Below are 17,151 nucleotides of genomic sequence, written 5' to 3' on the forward strand. Positions count from 1 at the left end.
TGATGCAGTTGAGATCCACAGCCTGTATTGACACCACGATCTAATTTTCTGTTTGAGCTTTGTTCTTACCATTAAAGCTGACCAGCTTCTATCCCCAAAAGGCAGTTCTTTATGTAAGATTTACTAAAACATGCTAAGCTAAATCCAGTTTACAGAACAAGTGGGAAAAGGTTTAAAGTGAAGGAAATCTGATTGTCTGCGCAGTGACTTAATAATCTTTTGTTGAAGATCCTGCAACATTTGCCTGAAAGGATAGGGAGCACTGAATACTCTTAAGCAGCAAATAAGCATTGGAGGTCAGTCTTACCGCATCTAATATTTCAAACTTCTTCTTTGCCTGAAGAACATTAATCTAAGAAAGAAAAGATCACAGGTTTATTAACAGAGAGAGTGAGCTCTTATACAATAGCTCCTGTAATACTGTTTTATAAATGGTTGGTATGACTACTTTAAAATTCCCTATTTTACTGAGAGCTGTTGTTAATATTTACTGTCTTACAGATGTGTGCGCTAATACCGTTTTACCATTAGCTGGTATATAGAGCTCCCAGCATTACTGAGGGCTCTGGCTGTTTGATTGATCATTGCTGCGCAACTAATGTTAAACATGTCAGCAGCGCCACGCTGTCTAGACAATACAGCCAAGGAGGCATCCAAGCTGAACCCTTTGTTACTGCGGCGAACTGCAGATTGACTACATTATACACCAAACAAAGGGGGAAGGAAGAACATAGCAAACTGGAGGGTTATGTAGGTATTGACTGATGCTTGTTTTATATTCAATTTTGGGTACTTCAGGGGAAAAAAAAGTCTGTATTTTAAAATAATAATTCATTTTCATCCACAGTCTGAACTGAATGATTCTTTCACTTATTCTAACTGGTCAAAACTGTAGTCCAAATATGGTTCGTAAGGGTTTTAACATATTAAGTGAGTACTGTCTCCAAGGGACAAAGTTTTATGAGAATTTATTACTTATGCAAAGGAAGAGTCAGGGTAGCTTCCACTATACCTTCTGCACAGATACAGCAGCAACAAAGTGTTGTGGTCACATATTGCACCGTGCCTTTATAAACAAACAAGAGTTCTGACAAACACTGTGGTCCCTGCTTTAACAGAAGAACAGGGATCCTTCAAAACAGGAAAATCATTTAATTGTTGTGTCAGCTTATTTCTGGTTTCAGGTTTCTATGCCCCTCCACATTTGTTAAGAGGTAATTCCAGCAAGTCAGCTAACTGGTGAGAGATAACGGGGCTGAATGTATAAAGGTGTTTGCAAAAGCAAAATAACACGTGGCTATTACACCTAGTGAACCCACAGACAGTATAAAAAAAACAAAAGAACTGTGGATGCTGTAAATCAGAAACAAAAACAAAATTGCTGGAGAAGCTCAGCAGGTCTGGCAGCATCTGCGGAGGAGAAAACAGAGTTTTGAGGAAAGGTCACCGGACCTGAAACGTTAACTCTGTTTTCTCCTTCACAGATGCTGCCAGATCTACTGAGCTTTCCCAGCAACTTTGTCTTCATTGCCCACAGCCAATGTCTCATTCACAACAGCAATATCAAGTCAGCGACAGACAGAAATCACTGACGGTGGGGAGCAATGATTCTGTAATCTGATATGTTTGGCAGCCCAAGCTCACATCTAGGTAATTTCCAAATCATCCTGTTTGGAGATGTCATACACACCTACTAATCCAGAAACCCAGCTGATGTTCTGGGGACCCCGGTTCGAACCCCACCACAGCAGATGGTGGAATTTGAATTTTGAAAAAAAAGTCCGGAATTAAGAATCTACTGATTACCATGAATCCATTGCCGATCATCAGAAAAACCCATCTGGTTCACTAATGTCCTTCAGGGAAGGAAATCTGCCAACCTCACCTGGTCTGGCCTACATGTGGCTCCAGACCCACAGCAGTGTGGTTGACTCCTAAGTCCCCTCTGAAATGGCCAGCAAGTCACTCAGATGTAGTTGTACACCACTAGAGCAGAGGTGGTTGGATTTTAGCCTGGATTGCCTGGCTCAGAGCTAGGAGCAGTACCACAATTGCTCATTCAATCTCACTTCACTTTCCCTCACTACTCAAATCAATTTTATTTCACCTATTTTTTCCTCATCAACCTATTCTGAAGTATTATTGTACACCTCTCGAGCAGGTGGAACTCGAACCTGTGACTCCCAGTCCAGAGTTAGCGACACTACCGCTGCTCAATAAGAGGGGCTCTCAGGCTCACGCACAGCTGTAAAAGGCTAAGAGTTTCCTGTGCCTTTCCAGCAAGTTTAACATCAGCCACAGATTTCATGAGGGAAAGATGTTCGTGGAGCATTGTACCGCCATCTAGTGTCAAGTCTTGAAATTGAACTCGTATGGGAGCTGAAATATCAATGGGGAGAACCAACATTGTACTGAGTCCACGGCATCAGGACACAATGTGACACAGGGCCAGGTGTCAAAAAGAGGCAAGTACCTTACCACAAGAAGTCATTGAGCCTGATTTTAGGAGCAGCTGCTTAAATAGACGGGGGAAGAAAGAGGGAATATATAAACACACGTGGTTAGGAACATGGCAAATCTTATTAGGAGTAAGGGAGATGCAGTTTTGAAACAAAAAGGTGAGACATTGAAAGACAAGTATCCAGATCGAGGCATGCAGAAACAAAAGAGAATGAGAACAGACTAAAGGGAAAAGGCAGCGAGTGATATGAATGAGAGATAATGGGAACTGCAGATGCTGGAGAATTCCAAGATAATAAAATGTGAGGCTGGATGAACACAGCAGGCCAAGCAGCATCTCAGGAGATGAAAGGTCTAGGCCCGAAACGTCAGCTTTTGTGCTCCTGAGATGCTGCTTGGCCTGCTGTGTTCATCCAGCTTCACATTTTGTTATGAGTGATATGAATGGATCAGATTTGCGGTATTTGGAAGCGTATTTGCAAATCATTCGTACTCAAAGTCAGAAAATTACAAGCACTAATTCGAATACTGTAACTTTGAGGGAAACCTGACCTCAGCGAATGTAACAATTTCTAGATGTAACCTGTTTATGAGAGATAGAGATACAAAAGATGAGAGTAAGCTTTTCGCATTTAAAACCACAATAATAGATCTTTTTTGATGAGGGAGCTCGGAGGCTGTCTGATCTATAATGGGGGATCTGTTGCCAAAATATTATAGACAAGTGAAAAAAGGGAGATTTTTAGGCAATTAGAGAAGGCTAGAATGGCAACTGAGCTGTATTTGAGGATCTATTTTCTTCACGGGGTTAGACTGGGGTAATGTGGAAGTTCACTGTTGGAATGGCACGGGGACTTTAGAATGAATTCAGAATTGCTTCCTCGTTCCGTACATTGCACAGTCAAGAAAGGATGTGCAATTAGGCTGACCCTGGGTAACGAAGGAAGGCAGAAGAGAGTAGAACACTGGAAGAATATAGATCATAATTTAATAATATTCATGTTTAAATAGTGGCATCAATGAAGGCGTTGAGCTGCATTTTACACCATTTCGGGTTTAAGAAGTCATGATTCAGCCCAAATGAATATTTGGAGAAAAAAACAAATCAAAAAGAGTGAACTGAGAAATATTTTAATCAGTGATGGGGGTAAAGCCCAGTTTAGGTATATCACTCCTCAGAATGAAAGTTTCACACTGTGTAACATCACGGGGTTTAAACAAGAGCTACGTGGCTCATTTAGGGGACGTAACATTTAAACCCTGAAATATCTGGAATGGAAAATACAGGCAAGATGGAGCATGAAAGAAGGCTGGCAATCAACATAAAGGGAAAGACAAAGGAATTCCAGGAAAAATAAGAACTGGTAAAGTCGAGGGGTGTCCTTTTCCAAAGTGCTTCACAGGAGGGTTATCAAACATAATCTGACTTCCAGAAACATAAAGTGACCTTCAGAAATAATGGGAACTGCAGATGCTGGAGAATTCCAAGAAAATAAAATGTGAGGCTGGATGAACACAGCAGGCCAAGCAGCATCTCAGGAGCACAAAAGCTGACGTTTCGGGCCTAGACCCTTCATCAGAGAGGGGGATGGGGAGAGGGAACTGGAATAAATAGGGAGAGAGGGGGAGGTGGACCGAAGATGGAGAGAAAAGAAGATAGGTGGAGAGAGTATAGGTGGGGAGGTAGGGAGGGGATAGGTCAGTCCAGGGAAGACGGACAGGTCAAGGAGGTGGGATGAGGTTAGTAGGTAGATGGGGGTGCGGCTTGGGGTGGGAGGAAGGGATGGATGAGAGGAAGAACCGGTTAGGGAGGCAGAGACAGGTTGGACTGGTTTTGGGATGCAGTGGGTGGGGGGAAGAGCTGGGCTGGTTGTGTGGTGCAGTGGGGGGAGGGGACCCTGCAGCCATATGGTATCAATGTGGACTTCACCAGTTTCAAATCTCCCCTTCCCCTACTGCATCCCTAAACCAGCCCAGTTCGTCCCCTCCCTCCACTGCACCACACAACCAGCCCAGCTCTTCCCCCCCCACCCACTGCATCCCAAAACCAGTCCAACCTGTCTCTGCCTCCCTAACCAGTTCTTCCTCTCACCCATCCCTTCCTCCCACCCCAAGCCGCACCCCCATCTACCTACTAACCTCATCCCACCTCCTTGACCTGTCCGTCTTCCCTAGACTGACCTATCCCCTCCCTACCTCCCCACCTATACTCTCTCCACCTATCTTCTTTACTCTCCATCTTCGGTCCGCCTCCCCCTCTCTCCCTATTTATTCCAGTTCCCTCTCTCCATCCCCCTCTCTGATGAAGGGTCTAGGCCCGAAACGTCAGCTTTTGTGCTCCTGAGATGCTGCTGGGCCTGCTGTGTTCATCCAGCCTCACATTTTATGACCTTCAGAAAGTTGGCTTTGCTGAATGAAGGGACCTTGGAATGCAGGTTCACAGTTCCTCCAAAGTGGAGTCACACACAGACAGGACAGTGAAGGTGACTATTTGGTAGACCTGCTTTTATGGCTCATGCATTGAGTAAAGGAGGTCATATTGTGGCTGTACAGCACATTGGTCAGGCTGCTTTTGAAATATTGTGTGCAATTCTCCCTGCAATAGGGAGGATGTTGTGAAACATAAAAGGGTTAAGAAAAGATTTACAAGGAATTTTCCAGGGTTGAAGGTTTTGACCTATCAGGAGAGGCTGAATAGGCTGGGGCTATTTTTCCTGGAGTGCCGGTGACTGAGGGCTGACCTTTTAGAGGTTTATAAAATCATGAGGGGTATGGATAGGGTGATTAGTCAAGGTATTTTCCCTGGGGTGGGCGAGTCCAAAACTAGAGGGCATAGGTTTAAGGTGAGAGGGGAAAGATTTAAAAGGGACCTAAGGGGCACCTTTTCAGACAGAGAGTGGTGTATGTATGGAATGAGCTGCTAGAGGAAGTGGTGGAGAGAGATAATGGGAACTGCAGGTGCTGGAGAATCCAAGATAACAAAGTGTGAAGCTGGATGAACACAGCAGGCCAAGCAGCATCTCTGATGAAGGGTCTAGGCCCGAAACGTCAGCTTTTGTGCTCCTGAGATGCTGCTTGGCCTGCTGTGTTCACCCAGCTTCACACTTAGTTATCTTACAGAGGAAGTGGTGGAGGCTGGTGTGAGTATAATACTTAAAAGCATCTGGATGGGTATATGACTAGGAAAGGTTTAGAGGGATATGGGCCAAATGTGGACAAATAGGACTAGATTAGTTCAGGATATCTGGTCAGCATGGACAAGTTGGACTGAAGGGTCTGTTTCGGTGTTGTACAGCTCTATGATTTTATAAAGATTTGGTCAAAGAGGTTGCTTAGGAAAGGAGAGGAGGTTCAGAGGTGGAGACTTTTACAAAGGCAATTCCAGAGTTTGGGGTCCAATCATGTGAAGGCATGTGGTGGACTGGTTAAAATCAGAAATGCTCAAGAGGCCTGACTTAGAGAAGCACAGATCTCCCAGAGGCCTGTAGAGCTGGAGGAGATTACTGAGACAGGGGTAGGTGAAAGAAGTTATGGTCAGGTTTGAAAACAAAGATAACAATTTCAAAATGTAAAGCGCACATTATTCTTCCGTAACCTGCCTACCACTCTGTTTACTGCTGGGAAGAATGAGTCTAACCTGGAGCTTATCAATTTCTTTTGTTAATTCATTCACAGTGTGTCTCTGGTTGGGCTAACATTTATTGCTTATTCCTAGTCACCCAGAGGACAGGTAAAAGTCAACAACATTGCTGTGGGTCTGGAATCACACAGAGGACAGACCAGGTAGGGACGGAAGATTCTTTCCCTAAAAGGGATTAGTGAGCCAGATATGTTTTTCCAATAATTTGTGGCAGTAGATTTTATGGTTGTGGATAGTTATCATTAGATTCTTAATTCCAGATGTATACCACAGCAGGATTTGAACCCAGGTCCCCAGAACGTTACCTGGGTCTACAGATAAGCAATGCAGCAATAATACCCCTAGACCACTGCTGTCCTCTTATTAAAGTATCCCTCACACCTGATCTGCACTTTGATTCAACTACTCCAGGCTCTCTCATAATGGAAGACATGAGGCTTCTTTTATTTCTGAGGAGATAAAATTGACTGTCCTTCAGAAACGGATCTCGTGAACTGATTCAATGCTAGAAGTGAAGCCCACTCACCTGAAATTCATGCTGTGCACAAAAGGACGGCTATGTGCTATGCCGATGAGAAACGGCACAGTCTGCACTAATTGAGCGTTATCAGAAACAAAGGGCTTTCAAAATAAGTCTAACCAATCATAAAGAGCTGCAGCATGAGGATTGGACTCCAACTAACTTATCATCAGTCTCATCCTTTTTAGAGTTGGCTCACACGACAAATAAACAGGTGTTCAGATAGATATTTCACACGCACTGTCAAAAATGTGAGCTGTCTGAATACTCAGCACTTGCTAGTGCCAGTCAGATGGATATAGAATTATTATCTGCTCTTCTAATCATTCTTGCAATAGCCTTTAGGGAAAATAGAAAGTGTAAGATAATTGGCAAAAAATCCCAAGGGAAATAAGGAGTTTCTTTTAAAAATTAATGTTGCAAGCTGTTGTGATCTAGAATGCACTATTTGGAAGATGATGGAGGCAGATTTTTTGGGGCTTTCAAGCAGGAAACTGGAAGTATACTTCTAAGGAAAGCTGTCCAGGGGTCTGAGGAAAAAGGAGTTTGGAACTAATCGGACAGCTCTTTCAAAGAGCCAGCACAAACACAACAGGCTGAACAGCCACATTTTCACTGTTCGATTGCATCAAAATAGGAAACACTCAACAGCAGGAAGACTTCAAGCTTTGCTCCGTTTTGAGAGATGGAGGAATGTTAGCTTTTATTTCTGCTCATTTTTAATATCTGGATCAATTAAAAACATCTGACAGTCAATTCCTCCGATAGTGTCAGCTCTCACCATTAAAAGAAATCAATCCACTGAAGTCACAGGAATACAAAGATATGGAGGAGGGTGCGGGCAATACTTTCGGAAGTAATCAGGATAATTCTTTGTTCCTTTTCTTTAAATTATGGACTCAGTCCTTCATCAGACATGTTCAACATGGAAGTATCTCATTGAGATGATACATTGCTCGCTTCATGGATGATCAAGGATATTGGTATTTGCTGCCATCATGTGGTAATTCAATGTATAGCACAGCAATTAAGAATCCCTAATCTTTTCAAAGTGTCACCACCCATTTTCATTGGTCTGATGTATTCAAAAAATCATCAGTATTTAAGCAGCTCCAAGCTAAGCAAATAAAAAATATATGAATTTGTTGCTTTGTCTAAGAAGGTTGATCACATCCAGATAAAAGCGTCTCCCTTAGTTAGTAATAAAATGTGAGGCTGGATGAACACAGCAGGCCCAGCAGCATCTCAGGAGCACAAAAGCTGACGTTTCGGGCCTAGACCCTTAGTTAGTATCTTGTCTCCCACCTTTACCATGAACACTCAGTAGCAGCAGTTAGTGCCTTTAACAGAATCCCTACATTGTAGAAACAGGCCATTTGGCCCAACAAGTCCACTCTTACATGTCAGCTTTTAAACACAACCCGTTGTTTGCCATTAATATCTATTCACCCTGTTAGCGTGATCGTTAGCCATTCCTTTATCTATCCAAATGTTCTTCTGTCTCTGTGGGCATTTACCGTTTACTCCTTATTCCCCTACACCCATCCTAACTTTTGCAAACACACTGGCATTTTCCTCGCTGCTGGGGTTGCCACCCAGGTTGACAGGGCAGTTAGAAAGGCATATAGTGTTTTTGCTTTTATTAATAGAGGTTATGGTGAAGCTGTACAAAAGTCTGGTGCGGCCGCACTTGGAATATTGTGTACAGTTCTGGTCATCGCATTATAAGAACGATGTGGAAGCTTTGGAAAGGGTGCAGAGGAGATTTACTAGGATATTGCCTGGTATGGAGGGAAGATCTTACAAGGAAAGGCTGAGGGACTTGAGGCTGTTTTCATTAGAGAGAAGAAGGTTGAGAGGTGACTTAATAGAGACATATAAAATAATCAGAGGGTTAGATAGGATGGACAGTAAGTGCCTTTTTCCTCGAATGGTGATGGCGAGCATGAGGGGACATAAAAATTGAGGGGTGATAGATATAGGACAGAAGTCAGAGGTAGGTTCTTTACTCAGAGAGTAGTAAGGGAATGGAATGCCCTGCCTGCAACAGTAGTAGACTCGCCAACTTTAAGAGCATTTAAATAGTTATTGGATAAACCATATGGATGATAATGGAATAGTGTCGGTTAGATGGGCTTCAGGTTGGTTTCACAGGTCGGCGCAACATCGAGGGTCGAAGGGCCTGTACTGCGCTGTAATGTTCTATATGTTCTATATATATATAACTGTTCAGAGAGCACCTCACCCAGACACACCCCTATCCCCCATCATTTCCCTGTAACCCTGCATTTCTGATGACAGGTCTACCCTGGACACTATGGGCAATTTAGCATGACCGATCCACTGAACCAGCCCATTAGTGGACTGTGGGAGGAAACTGGAGCACCCGGACGAAATGTGCGTAGACAAGGGGAGAACGTGCAAACTCCACAGGGATAGTCACCTAAGGCTGGAATTGAATCCAGGTTCCTGGTGCTATGAGGCAGCAGCGCTAACTACAGTGCCACCCCTTCAGCAAGTCACCAAGGCTCATGCAAATACATCTTCCAAATAAATGGTGTCTACCTCCGAGAAGAACAGGGGTAACAGGTGCACGGGAGCTCCACCAACTACAAAACAGGCACCACCCTGACTTGGAACATTGTTACCATTTTATCACTGTTGCTGGGTCAAAATCCTGCAACTCACTCCCTAACGCCACTGCAGGAAGTTCCTGGGTTGCAAACAGGTTCCATTGTGGAGTCTGTTCTCAAGTCGGTTTGTACACAAGTTGGAATGCATTGCAGAACGGCATAAAGGAGCCATTCATAAGTACAGGAAATGTCATGTCACAGATTTTAAAATTACACCCCCCCCCCCCACCTCCAACAAATCATGGTCACGTTCATAAGTAAGAACATTTGTAAGTCAGGCATCCATAATCCCTCTGCGTTGGTGTCCCTTCACTCCAAGGACTATATGAGTTCAAGAAGGCAAGTCACCACCACTTTCTCCAGGGTAGTTAGGGATGGGCAATAAATGCTGGCCTAGCCAGTGACACCCATATCCCATGAAGGAAGGAAGAAAATTCTCTAAGCCTGACACTAAATCAAGCACTCTGCACAGAGGAAGTGCCATTTTTAGCTAAAAGTAAAAGGTTTATGGAAGAGTAATGACTTGTTAGCAGCTCAATCTGTTCAGTACATTGCACAAACCAGCTTCCTACTGCTTATCCAGCCAATTCTTTACAACATTAGTTTACTGGTTTGGAGTTATTGACTGAGAAGGGTCTAGTGTCTGTGGCAGGTATACCTCAGGTAGGTTTCAGTTATGTGTGTCTGGTTGTTCTCCAGGAATACTATGGTGTACTGTGGACCTATCTGCTTTGATTATTGAGTTATCGAGTCTGCCAGAGCATTGACCTGGTTCTGATCTACATCTCGGGGGCATGTCAACCCAAAACACAGACCACACCTGACCAACAAGATCATCACTAAATGGTCACTGCACAAATGCTCCACAAACTCCTTTTTCCTCAGACCCCTGGACATCTTTCCTTAGAAGTATACTTCCAGTTTCCTGCTTGAAAGCCACAAATAAATCTGCCTCCATCATCTTCCAAATAGTGCATTCTAGATCACAACAGCTTGCAACATTAATTTTTAAAAGAAACTCCTTATTTCCCTTGGGATTTTTTGCCAATTATCTTGAGATTGAAACTGAAGATTCCAAAAAATCCTCAGGAATGGCTTGTTGAGCAATTCACAGTCCTCCTCAAATCAATTTGTAGCTCACTGTAAAGAAGCAGCAGACCCCAGTGAAAGCAGCCTCAGTAGTTAAAGATACAGAGCTACAGTCTTGGCCTTGCTGTGATGGAATCACAATGCCAGGCCCCAGACACACAGACTCACATTCCAACGGCCAATATCATAGTAAAGACTGAGATTCCAACCGATTCTCAACAGATTTTGTATCAATTCTACAGAGGTGGTGTTCAATTCAGTGATTACATTCGGTTTCTTTTGATGAACAGATTTCTAAATGATGTCAAAATTTCTAGACGATAGGAAGGTGCAGGAAGACCCACATGTTGGCTTGGTGCAGAGCGAGCCTCACTCACTGGCAGCTGGAACAGCCACTGGAGGGCGCTGGTCATTGTAGGAGTGGGGGCTTGGTGATCTGTGCAGTTTCTGTGCATGTAATGTCAGGGCAGAGAGCTGGCGAGGATTGTCCTGTTGTACTGATAGTCAGCACCACCACTAAGGCCCATTACATCTGTTAGTGGGCACTCCCTCATGCTGGCCAGTGTTTGAATCACAACATTAACTATATGATGATGAGACACCCTGCTAATGGGCCCCTCAAAAGTCCAATACTCACTGAGCATTTTCTACTCCAGTTCCCATTATTCCTGATGGAATTCCTGGTCTATTGCCTTCAATCTTTCACATGAGTTTCACGAACAAGCAAAACTAAAACCCAGAGCACTCAAATCTCCAGACCCGAAACAGTAACTCTGCTTTTCCCCTTCACAGATGCTGCCAGACCTGCTGGGCTTTTCCAGCAACCTTGTTTTTGTCACTGGAATCACTTTTCTGTGGAGGACAATATTAGAAATCCTTGGAAGAAGTGGCTGGAGGCTAGTCAGAAAGATTAGAGCAGTGATTTAATGAGGTGACTCATTTGCTGTCATGAAACACTGCTTCATCCAATCACTGCAGCAGCTGAATGTTTTGCTCCTGTTGTGTTAACTGCTTTAATATACGTTATGGTTATCCATTACATCACCGTCCCTACAGACTCGTCCCTCGCTCACTTGAGACAAGCTGCTCTGCTGTAAGTCACTCCAATTTTTATTGTTAGTGACTGGGGAGCTCTCTCCTGTCAGCTCCTGTCTTTTGTCAGATTTCTCCTCCCCTCGCCTGAAGGTTCAACAGCCACTGGCTGCTATCTGTTTCAATAATCCCAGTGTGCACATCAAATATCAGCAGGCTATTCAGCTGCAGACATCATCACAGCGAGGCCTGATCTGGTCAGATTCAGGTCAGCACTGGGCTAATTTCAAATGGCCCAGGGGCCACAGTAACAATCCACCAAAATGACCAAACTTTTTTGCACCAATGCCCCAGGTAGGATGTGGTTCAGACTGGAAAATTCTGACATAAATTTGAACCTCAAGATGGAGAGGGCCACATGTAGCTCTGCTGCTTTTCCCTACGTAGCTAACCTGGGCAGTGTGTGCTTCACAGAATCTCCCCAGCCCTGGTATTTTATCTTGCTCCATACCTGAAGAACATAGTCGAGTGCCAGGTGCCTGAAGCACTTTCTGGTCATTGTCAATGTCCCCGTAGCCTCCTCCACCTCATGTGTCTTGTTCCTGGTAGCCTGCGCATTTTTGATCAACGCCAGGTCCATGTCCTCTCTGACCTTGTCGAAATGCTTCTTTGTCTCCTTGAACTTCCGAACATCTCTGTCGTCGGGAAAGAAACACAAACATATGTCACTTGATTGTGGAACGGGCTGAATATAAAGAGATAGGTTTGATAACTCATATGGAAATATCTCATTCTGAAAAAGTAAATTACAGCCCATTTGATAAACTGGATTGAGCCAAATTGTTATGGATGGAAGTGGATATTGGCCCAGCAACAGGAATGGGGGCTTGAACATGATTCCAAACAGGGAAAGCGATGGCTCAGTGGATTATTGTGTGGCTGTTAATCAAGAGACCCAGGGAATATTCTGCAGACATGGGTTCAAATCCTGCCACAGTAGATGGTAGAATTTGAATTCAATAAATAAAAAAAATTGGAATTAGGTACTGATTGTTGGAAAAACCTATCTAGTCCACTAATGCCAGGAAGGCAAGGAAACTGGTCTGGCCTACATGTGACTCCAGACCACAGCAATGTGGTTGACTCTTAACTAATTAATTAGGGATAGGCAATAAATGCTGGCCGAGCCAGTGATGCCCTTATCCTGAATGAATGTAAAAAACAAAAATTATAGTTCATGACATTTACTAAAGAATAAGCAACTGCGTAAGTTGGCAGCCTGAGGGACTGGTTGCATTGGGCGATGGGGCGCACAAAACAGAAACAAAAATGGGGAGAAAACGTTGTCTAGTGACTGAAATGGGAACATTCTGCTTTAGAAGTGGCTCAGTGACTGTTAAAGATGGCATCTACTGGCAGGCCACAGTCAAATGGCAACAAATATAAAGTCATAACTTTCCACTTGTAGGATCTGTGCCAGCAGTTGGCACAAGCATCATTCATGGGCTCACTATAAATACGCACTGTATTAAAGTCCGTGCAAAAAAGCTCTCCCAACCTAAAAGCATCTATGGTCTAAATGAAACCCTTTTACCACTAAACAATGCTCTGATTCTATCCGATTACACAATTAAATCTTTTCTAATCAGAGACTGGAAGGATAATCAGAATGAATCGGATGTACAGTTCTCTTACTGGCCAGCAGTCACTTTCCTTCGATTCCCTGCCGTTGTTTAAGGGATCAAGTCACCACTGCCTATTCTAATGATGTTCAGTAGTGGTTTTTGGTAACATACCTACTCTATAACCCTCCTCCCACACCATCAACCAGATGTTCTCCACTGAATTCATGGGACTCTCTCTCTGCACACTACCCCCCCCCCCCCCTTTACTGTGAAGAAATCATTGAAATGCTTTCATTGAAGCCTGCCTAGTTCTGTTCTAAATGAAAAACCAAAAATGCAGTTCACTTTAATTAAACAGTGGCTCCATTAAACTGAGTCCCGATGCTTCCCTCTCAAATGGATTCAAAAGTTCTCAGGACAGTATTCCAACTGAAAGCGAGAGAGTCTTCCCCAGGGTCATGGACAATATCTATTCCTCAATCAATATTAACAAAACCCATTTTACAATCATTCCTCTTGAGCTATCCACCAGGAGTCAGCTCTGGCTGACAGCGCCGCCGGGAGGAGTGTGTCAAATTCATTCAGATCAAAACAGGGGTCAAACCCCGTGCTGTCAGCACCAGCCTGATACACACCAACCATCCAGCCAACTGTACCAACCCACATTCAGTTCTGAGGAATGGTTGCTGGACCCGAAACGTTAACTCTTTGCTTGTTCTTCACAGATGCTGCCCGACCTGCTGAGCTTTTCCAAAAATTTCTGTTTTTGTTCTGACCCGCCAACTGCACTTTTACAGGAGTGTTGTAGTCTGGAGTTATGGACAGTGCTGTGGCTGACCAGGGATCTCCCCCACTCTTACCACCTGCCAATGGATGTATTTGGGAAGGATCTGCAGGTTGATGCTCAATGAATGTGCTTTCGCTAACCATTAACTCATGGAGCAGTATCAAACCGGAACTTCTAGCTCTGAGATAGTGCTGCTGTCTGGTGGACCACAACGCCGCCTGTGCAAACATTAGCACATTGATCTTTGTCGGAACTTGCTGTGTACAAAGTGGCTCCCACATTCAAACAGTGACTAGACTTCAAAGATACTTCATGGATTGGATGCCCTGATATTGTGACCGGTGCTATACAAATGTAAGTTTCTCTTTTACATTCACCACCTCCCTTCCCTTGTGTTACACTGAAACTGATTAATTATGCAGGCTGCAACTTGTACATGTTCCTTTTCCATTTCTCTCTGCATCTACTCATCCCAAAATAGCCGCCCTTTAATGAATGTAGCTGCGTGGTGCCTGTACCTGTTATCGCTCCTCTGTGAGCTCCTTAAACACAATGTGAAAAAAGCAGCAAAGTGGAGTCAAGGATTGTCAGATCAGCCCAAGACATCAATAAATGGCACAGCAGACACGATGGGCTGAATGGCCTACTTCTGGTTCTGCATCTTATGGTTTTAACTTAGACTGAACCCAGTTTAGGGTCAGGGAGGGGTCAGTTGGATGACCCATCAAATGCACCAGTGGCAAACATGCCTAGAACAAGTAAATGTTGTATTTTCCTTCCTTCCCTTGTCAGATTTCCACAAGGAGCATTCCCTCCAAGATACCCTGGTCCACTTCTCCTTCACTCCCAAGACTTCCATGCCACCTTCCCCTGTGATCGTAGAAGGTGGAACACCTGCCCACTTATTTCGTCCCTCCTCACTATCCAAGGCCCCAAACATATCTTCCAGGTGAAGGAGCACTTTACCCGCACTTTACCTGATCTAGCCTATTCACTGCTCACAATGTGGTCTCCTCTACACTGGGCAAAATTATATGCTGAATGGGCGTCTGCTTTGCAGAACACAGACGTCCTGCCTGCAAAAAAAGACCTCGTATCAATGTGGACTTCACCAGCTTCAAAATCTCCCCTTCCCCCACCGCATCCCAAAACCAGCCCAGTTTGTCCCCTCCCCCCACTGCACCACACAACCAGACCAGCTCTTCCCCTCCACCCACTGCATCCCAAAACCAGCCCAGCCTGTCTCTGCCTCCCTAACCTGTTCTTCCTCTCACCCATCCCTTCCTCCCACCCCAAGCCGCACCTCCATCTCCTACCTACTAACCTCATCCCACCTCCTTGACCTGTCCGTCTTCCCTGGACTGACCTACCCCTCCCTACCTCCTCACCTATACTCTCCTCTCCACCTATCTTCTTTTCTCTCCATCTTCGGTCCGCCTCCCCCTCTCTCCCTATTTATTCCAGAACCGTCTCCCCATCCCCCTCTCTGATGAAGGGTGTAGGCCCGAAACGTCAGCTTTTGTGCTCCTGAGATGCTGCTGGGCCTGCTGTGTTCATCCAGCCTCACATTTTATTACCCGAGCTTCCAGTTGCCTGCCACTTCAGCACACCACTGAGTTCCCTGGCCAACATCTATCAAAGATCTTTGCAAGCTGAAGGAACAGCATTCATTTCATGCTTGGAAACCATGCAGCTTTCTGGATTTAACATCGAGTTAAACAATTTTAGGGCCTGAGCACCTTTCCCCATGCTTTCCCCAACTCCGCCAACACACACCAGGCCTTTTCATCACACGGCTGCTACCACGCCCAACTTATTGTCAGCTACTAATAGCCCCCATATGCAGCTATTCATTCCTCTGGGCTGATCTCGTCCACTCCTACATCTGCCCTACTGTTTTTCTCTCTCTTTGGCTCTCTCTCCATCTATCACTTATTCTGCCGGCTCCACACACCCCATTTTCTGCATAAAAACCATCCTTTTATGAGCTACCATCAGTTCTGAAGAAGGGGCACCAGACCCGAAACATTAACTCTGATTTCTCTCCACAAATACTGCCAGACCTGCTGAGCGTTTCCAAGCCACCTGAGCAGATATCGGGTAACCAAAAGTTTGGACAAATTTGTCTCAAGGGACACGAGAGAGTGGAGTGGCAGAGAGGTTTAGGGAGGGCATTCCAGAACTTGGAGCCCCGGTAGCTAAAGATACACTCAGTAATACGGAAGCTAGGGAGAATGGGAATTGGGAAGAGATGAGAGTCAGAGCAGCTCAGAGATCTCAGACAGCTTACAGGATGGATGCGCCTCCAGAGATTGGGAAGGGTGAGGCCACAGTGAGGTTTGCTCACAAGGTTGAAAAATGATCAAATTGAGGCATTGTTGGATGGAAGGTGAGAGAGGTGAGGGAGTGGTGGACAGGATTTGGTGAGAGTCATGATATGGGGGAGTGGGGTTTACAATTTATTTCAACGGCAGGAAGTGAAACTTTACATTTCACATTGTTCTCACTATTTCAACTTAGATTCCTCAAAATATTATCCCGAGAGATCCCCATAGTTGCCCAGACTCCTAGCACAGCACAGACGGAGGACTTTCAGCCCATTCCTGTTCATTCTGGTCAATAAAGATGTCACAACTAATCCCATTTTCCAGCACTTGACCCATAGCTAAATAAGTTGACCCAAAGGTCAAGAAATTGTAATTAGCTCAAACTTAAAGTAATTGGTCAAATAAACAACAAAAAAAGGAAATAAAATCCTTTAGACACAGTGCATGGTCATAAGGTCTCGAAAGCACAGGCCGAGTGTGTGGTAGAGACAGGTTCACTTGGGACAGAGCTGTTATTTGAAAAGGGAGAATGTGTTGGAGGTGGCAAGGAAATGGAACGAGGCATATTCCTCATTTGGACTGTCAGTGTAAATGCAACTGACTCTTTCAATATAACAAGGTGTAGAGCTGGATGAACACAGCAGGCCAAGCAGCAGGAAAGCCGATGTTTCGGGCCTAGAGCCTTCATCAGAAATGGGGGAGGTGAAGGGGGCTCTGTAATAAATAGGGAGAGAGGAGGAAGTGGATAGAAAATGGACAGAGGAGAAGATAGGTGGAGAGGAGACAGACCGGTCAGAGGTGGGGATGGAGCCAGGAAAGGTGAGTGTAGGTGGGGAGGTAGGGAGGAGATAGGTCAGTCCAGGGATGACAGGCAGGTCAAGGGGGTGGGATGAGGTTAGTAGGTAGGAAATGGGGGTGGAGCTTGAGATGGGAGGAGGGGATGGGCGAGAGGAGGAACAGGTTAGGGAGGTGGGCATGAGCTGGGCTGGTTTTGGGATGCAGTAGGGGGAGGGGAGATTTTGAAGCTTGTGAAATCCA

The 17,151-nt window shown here is 44.7% G+C and overlaps 1 protein-coding gene across 1 annotated transcript in view; it reads right to left on the reverse strand.

The window, feature by feature from the left end:
- acap3a (ArfGAP with coiled-coil, ankyrin repeat and PH domains 3a) overlaps window positions 1-17,151 on the reverse strand; it is a 309,102-nt gene that overhangs the window by 78,162 nt on the left and 213,789 nt on the right. The window contains exons 6-7 of the mRNA XM_048561396.2: window positions 11,886-12,069; window positions 308-352 (exon numbers count right to left, since the gene is read on the reverse strand). Of these exons, the coding sequence (XP_048417353.2) occupies window positions 308-352; window positions 11,886-12,069 (229 nt within the window). The remainder of the gene's footprint in view (window positions 1-307; window positions 353-11,885; window positions 12,070-17,151) is intronic.

Source organism: Stegostoma tigrinum, chromosome 28 (assembly GCF_030684315.1).
Source record: "Stegostoma tigrinum isolate sSteTig4 chromosome 28, sSteTig4.hap1, whole genome shotgun sequence".
Taxonomy (NCBI): Eukaryota; Metazoa; Chordata; class Chondrichthyes; order Orectolobiformes; family Stegostomatidae; genus Stegostoma; species Stegostoma tigrinum.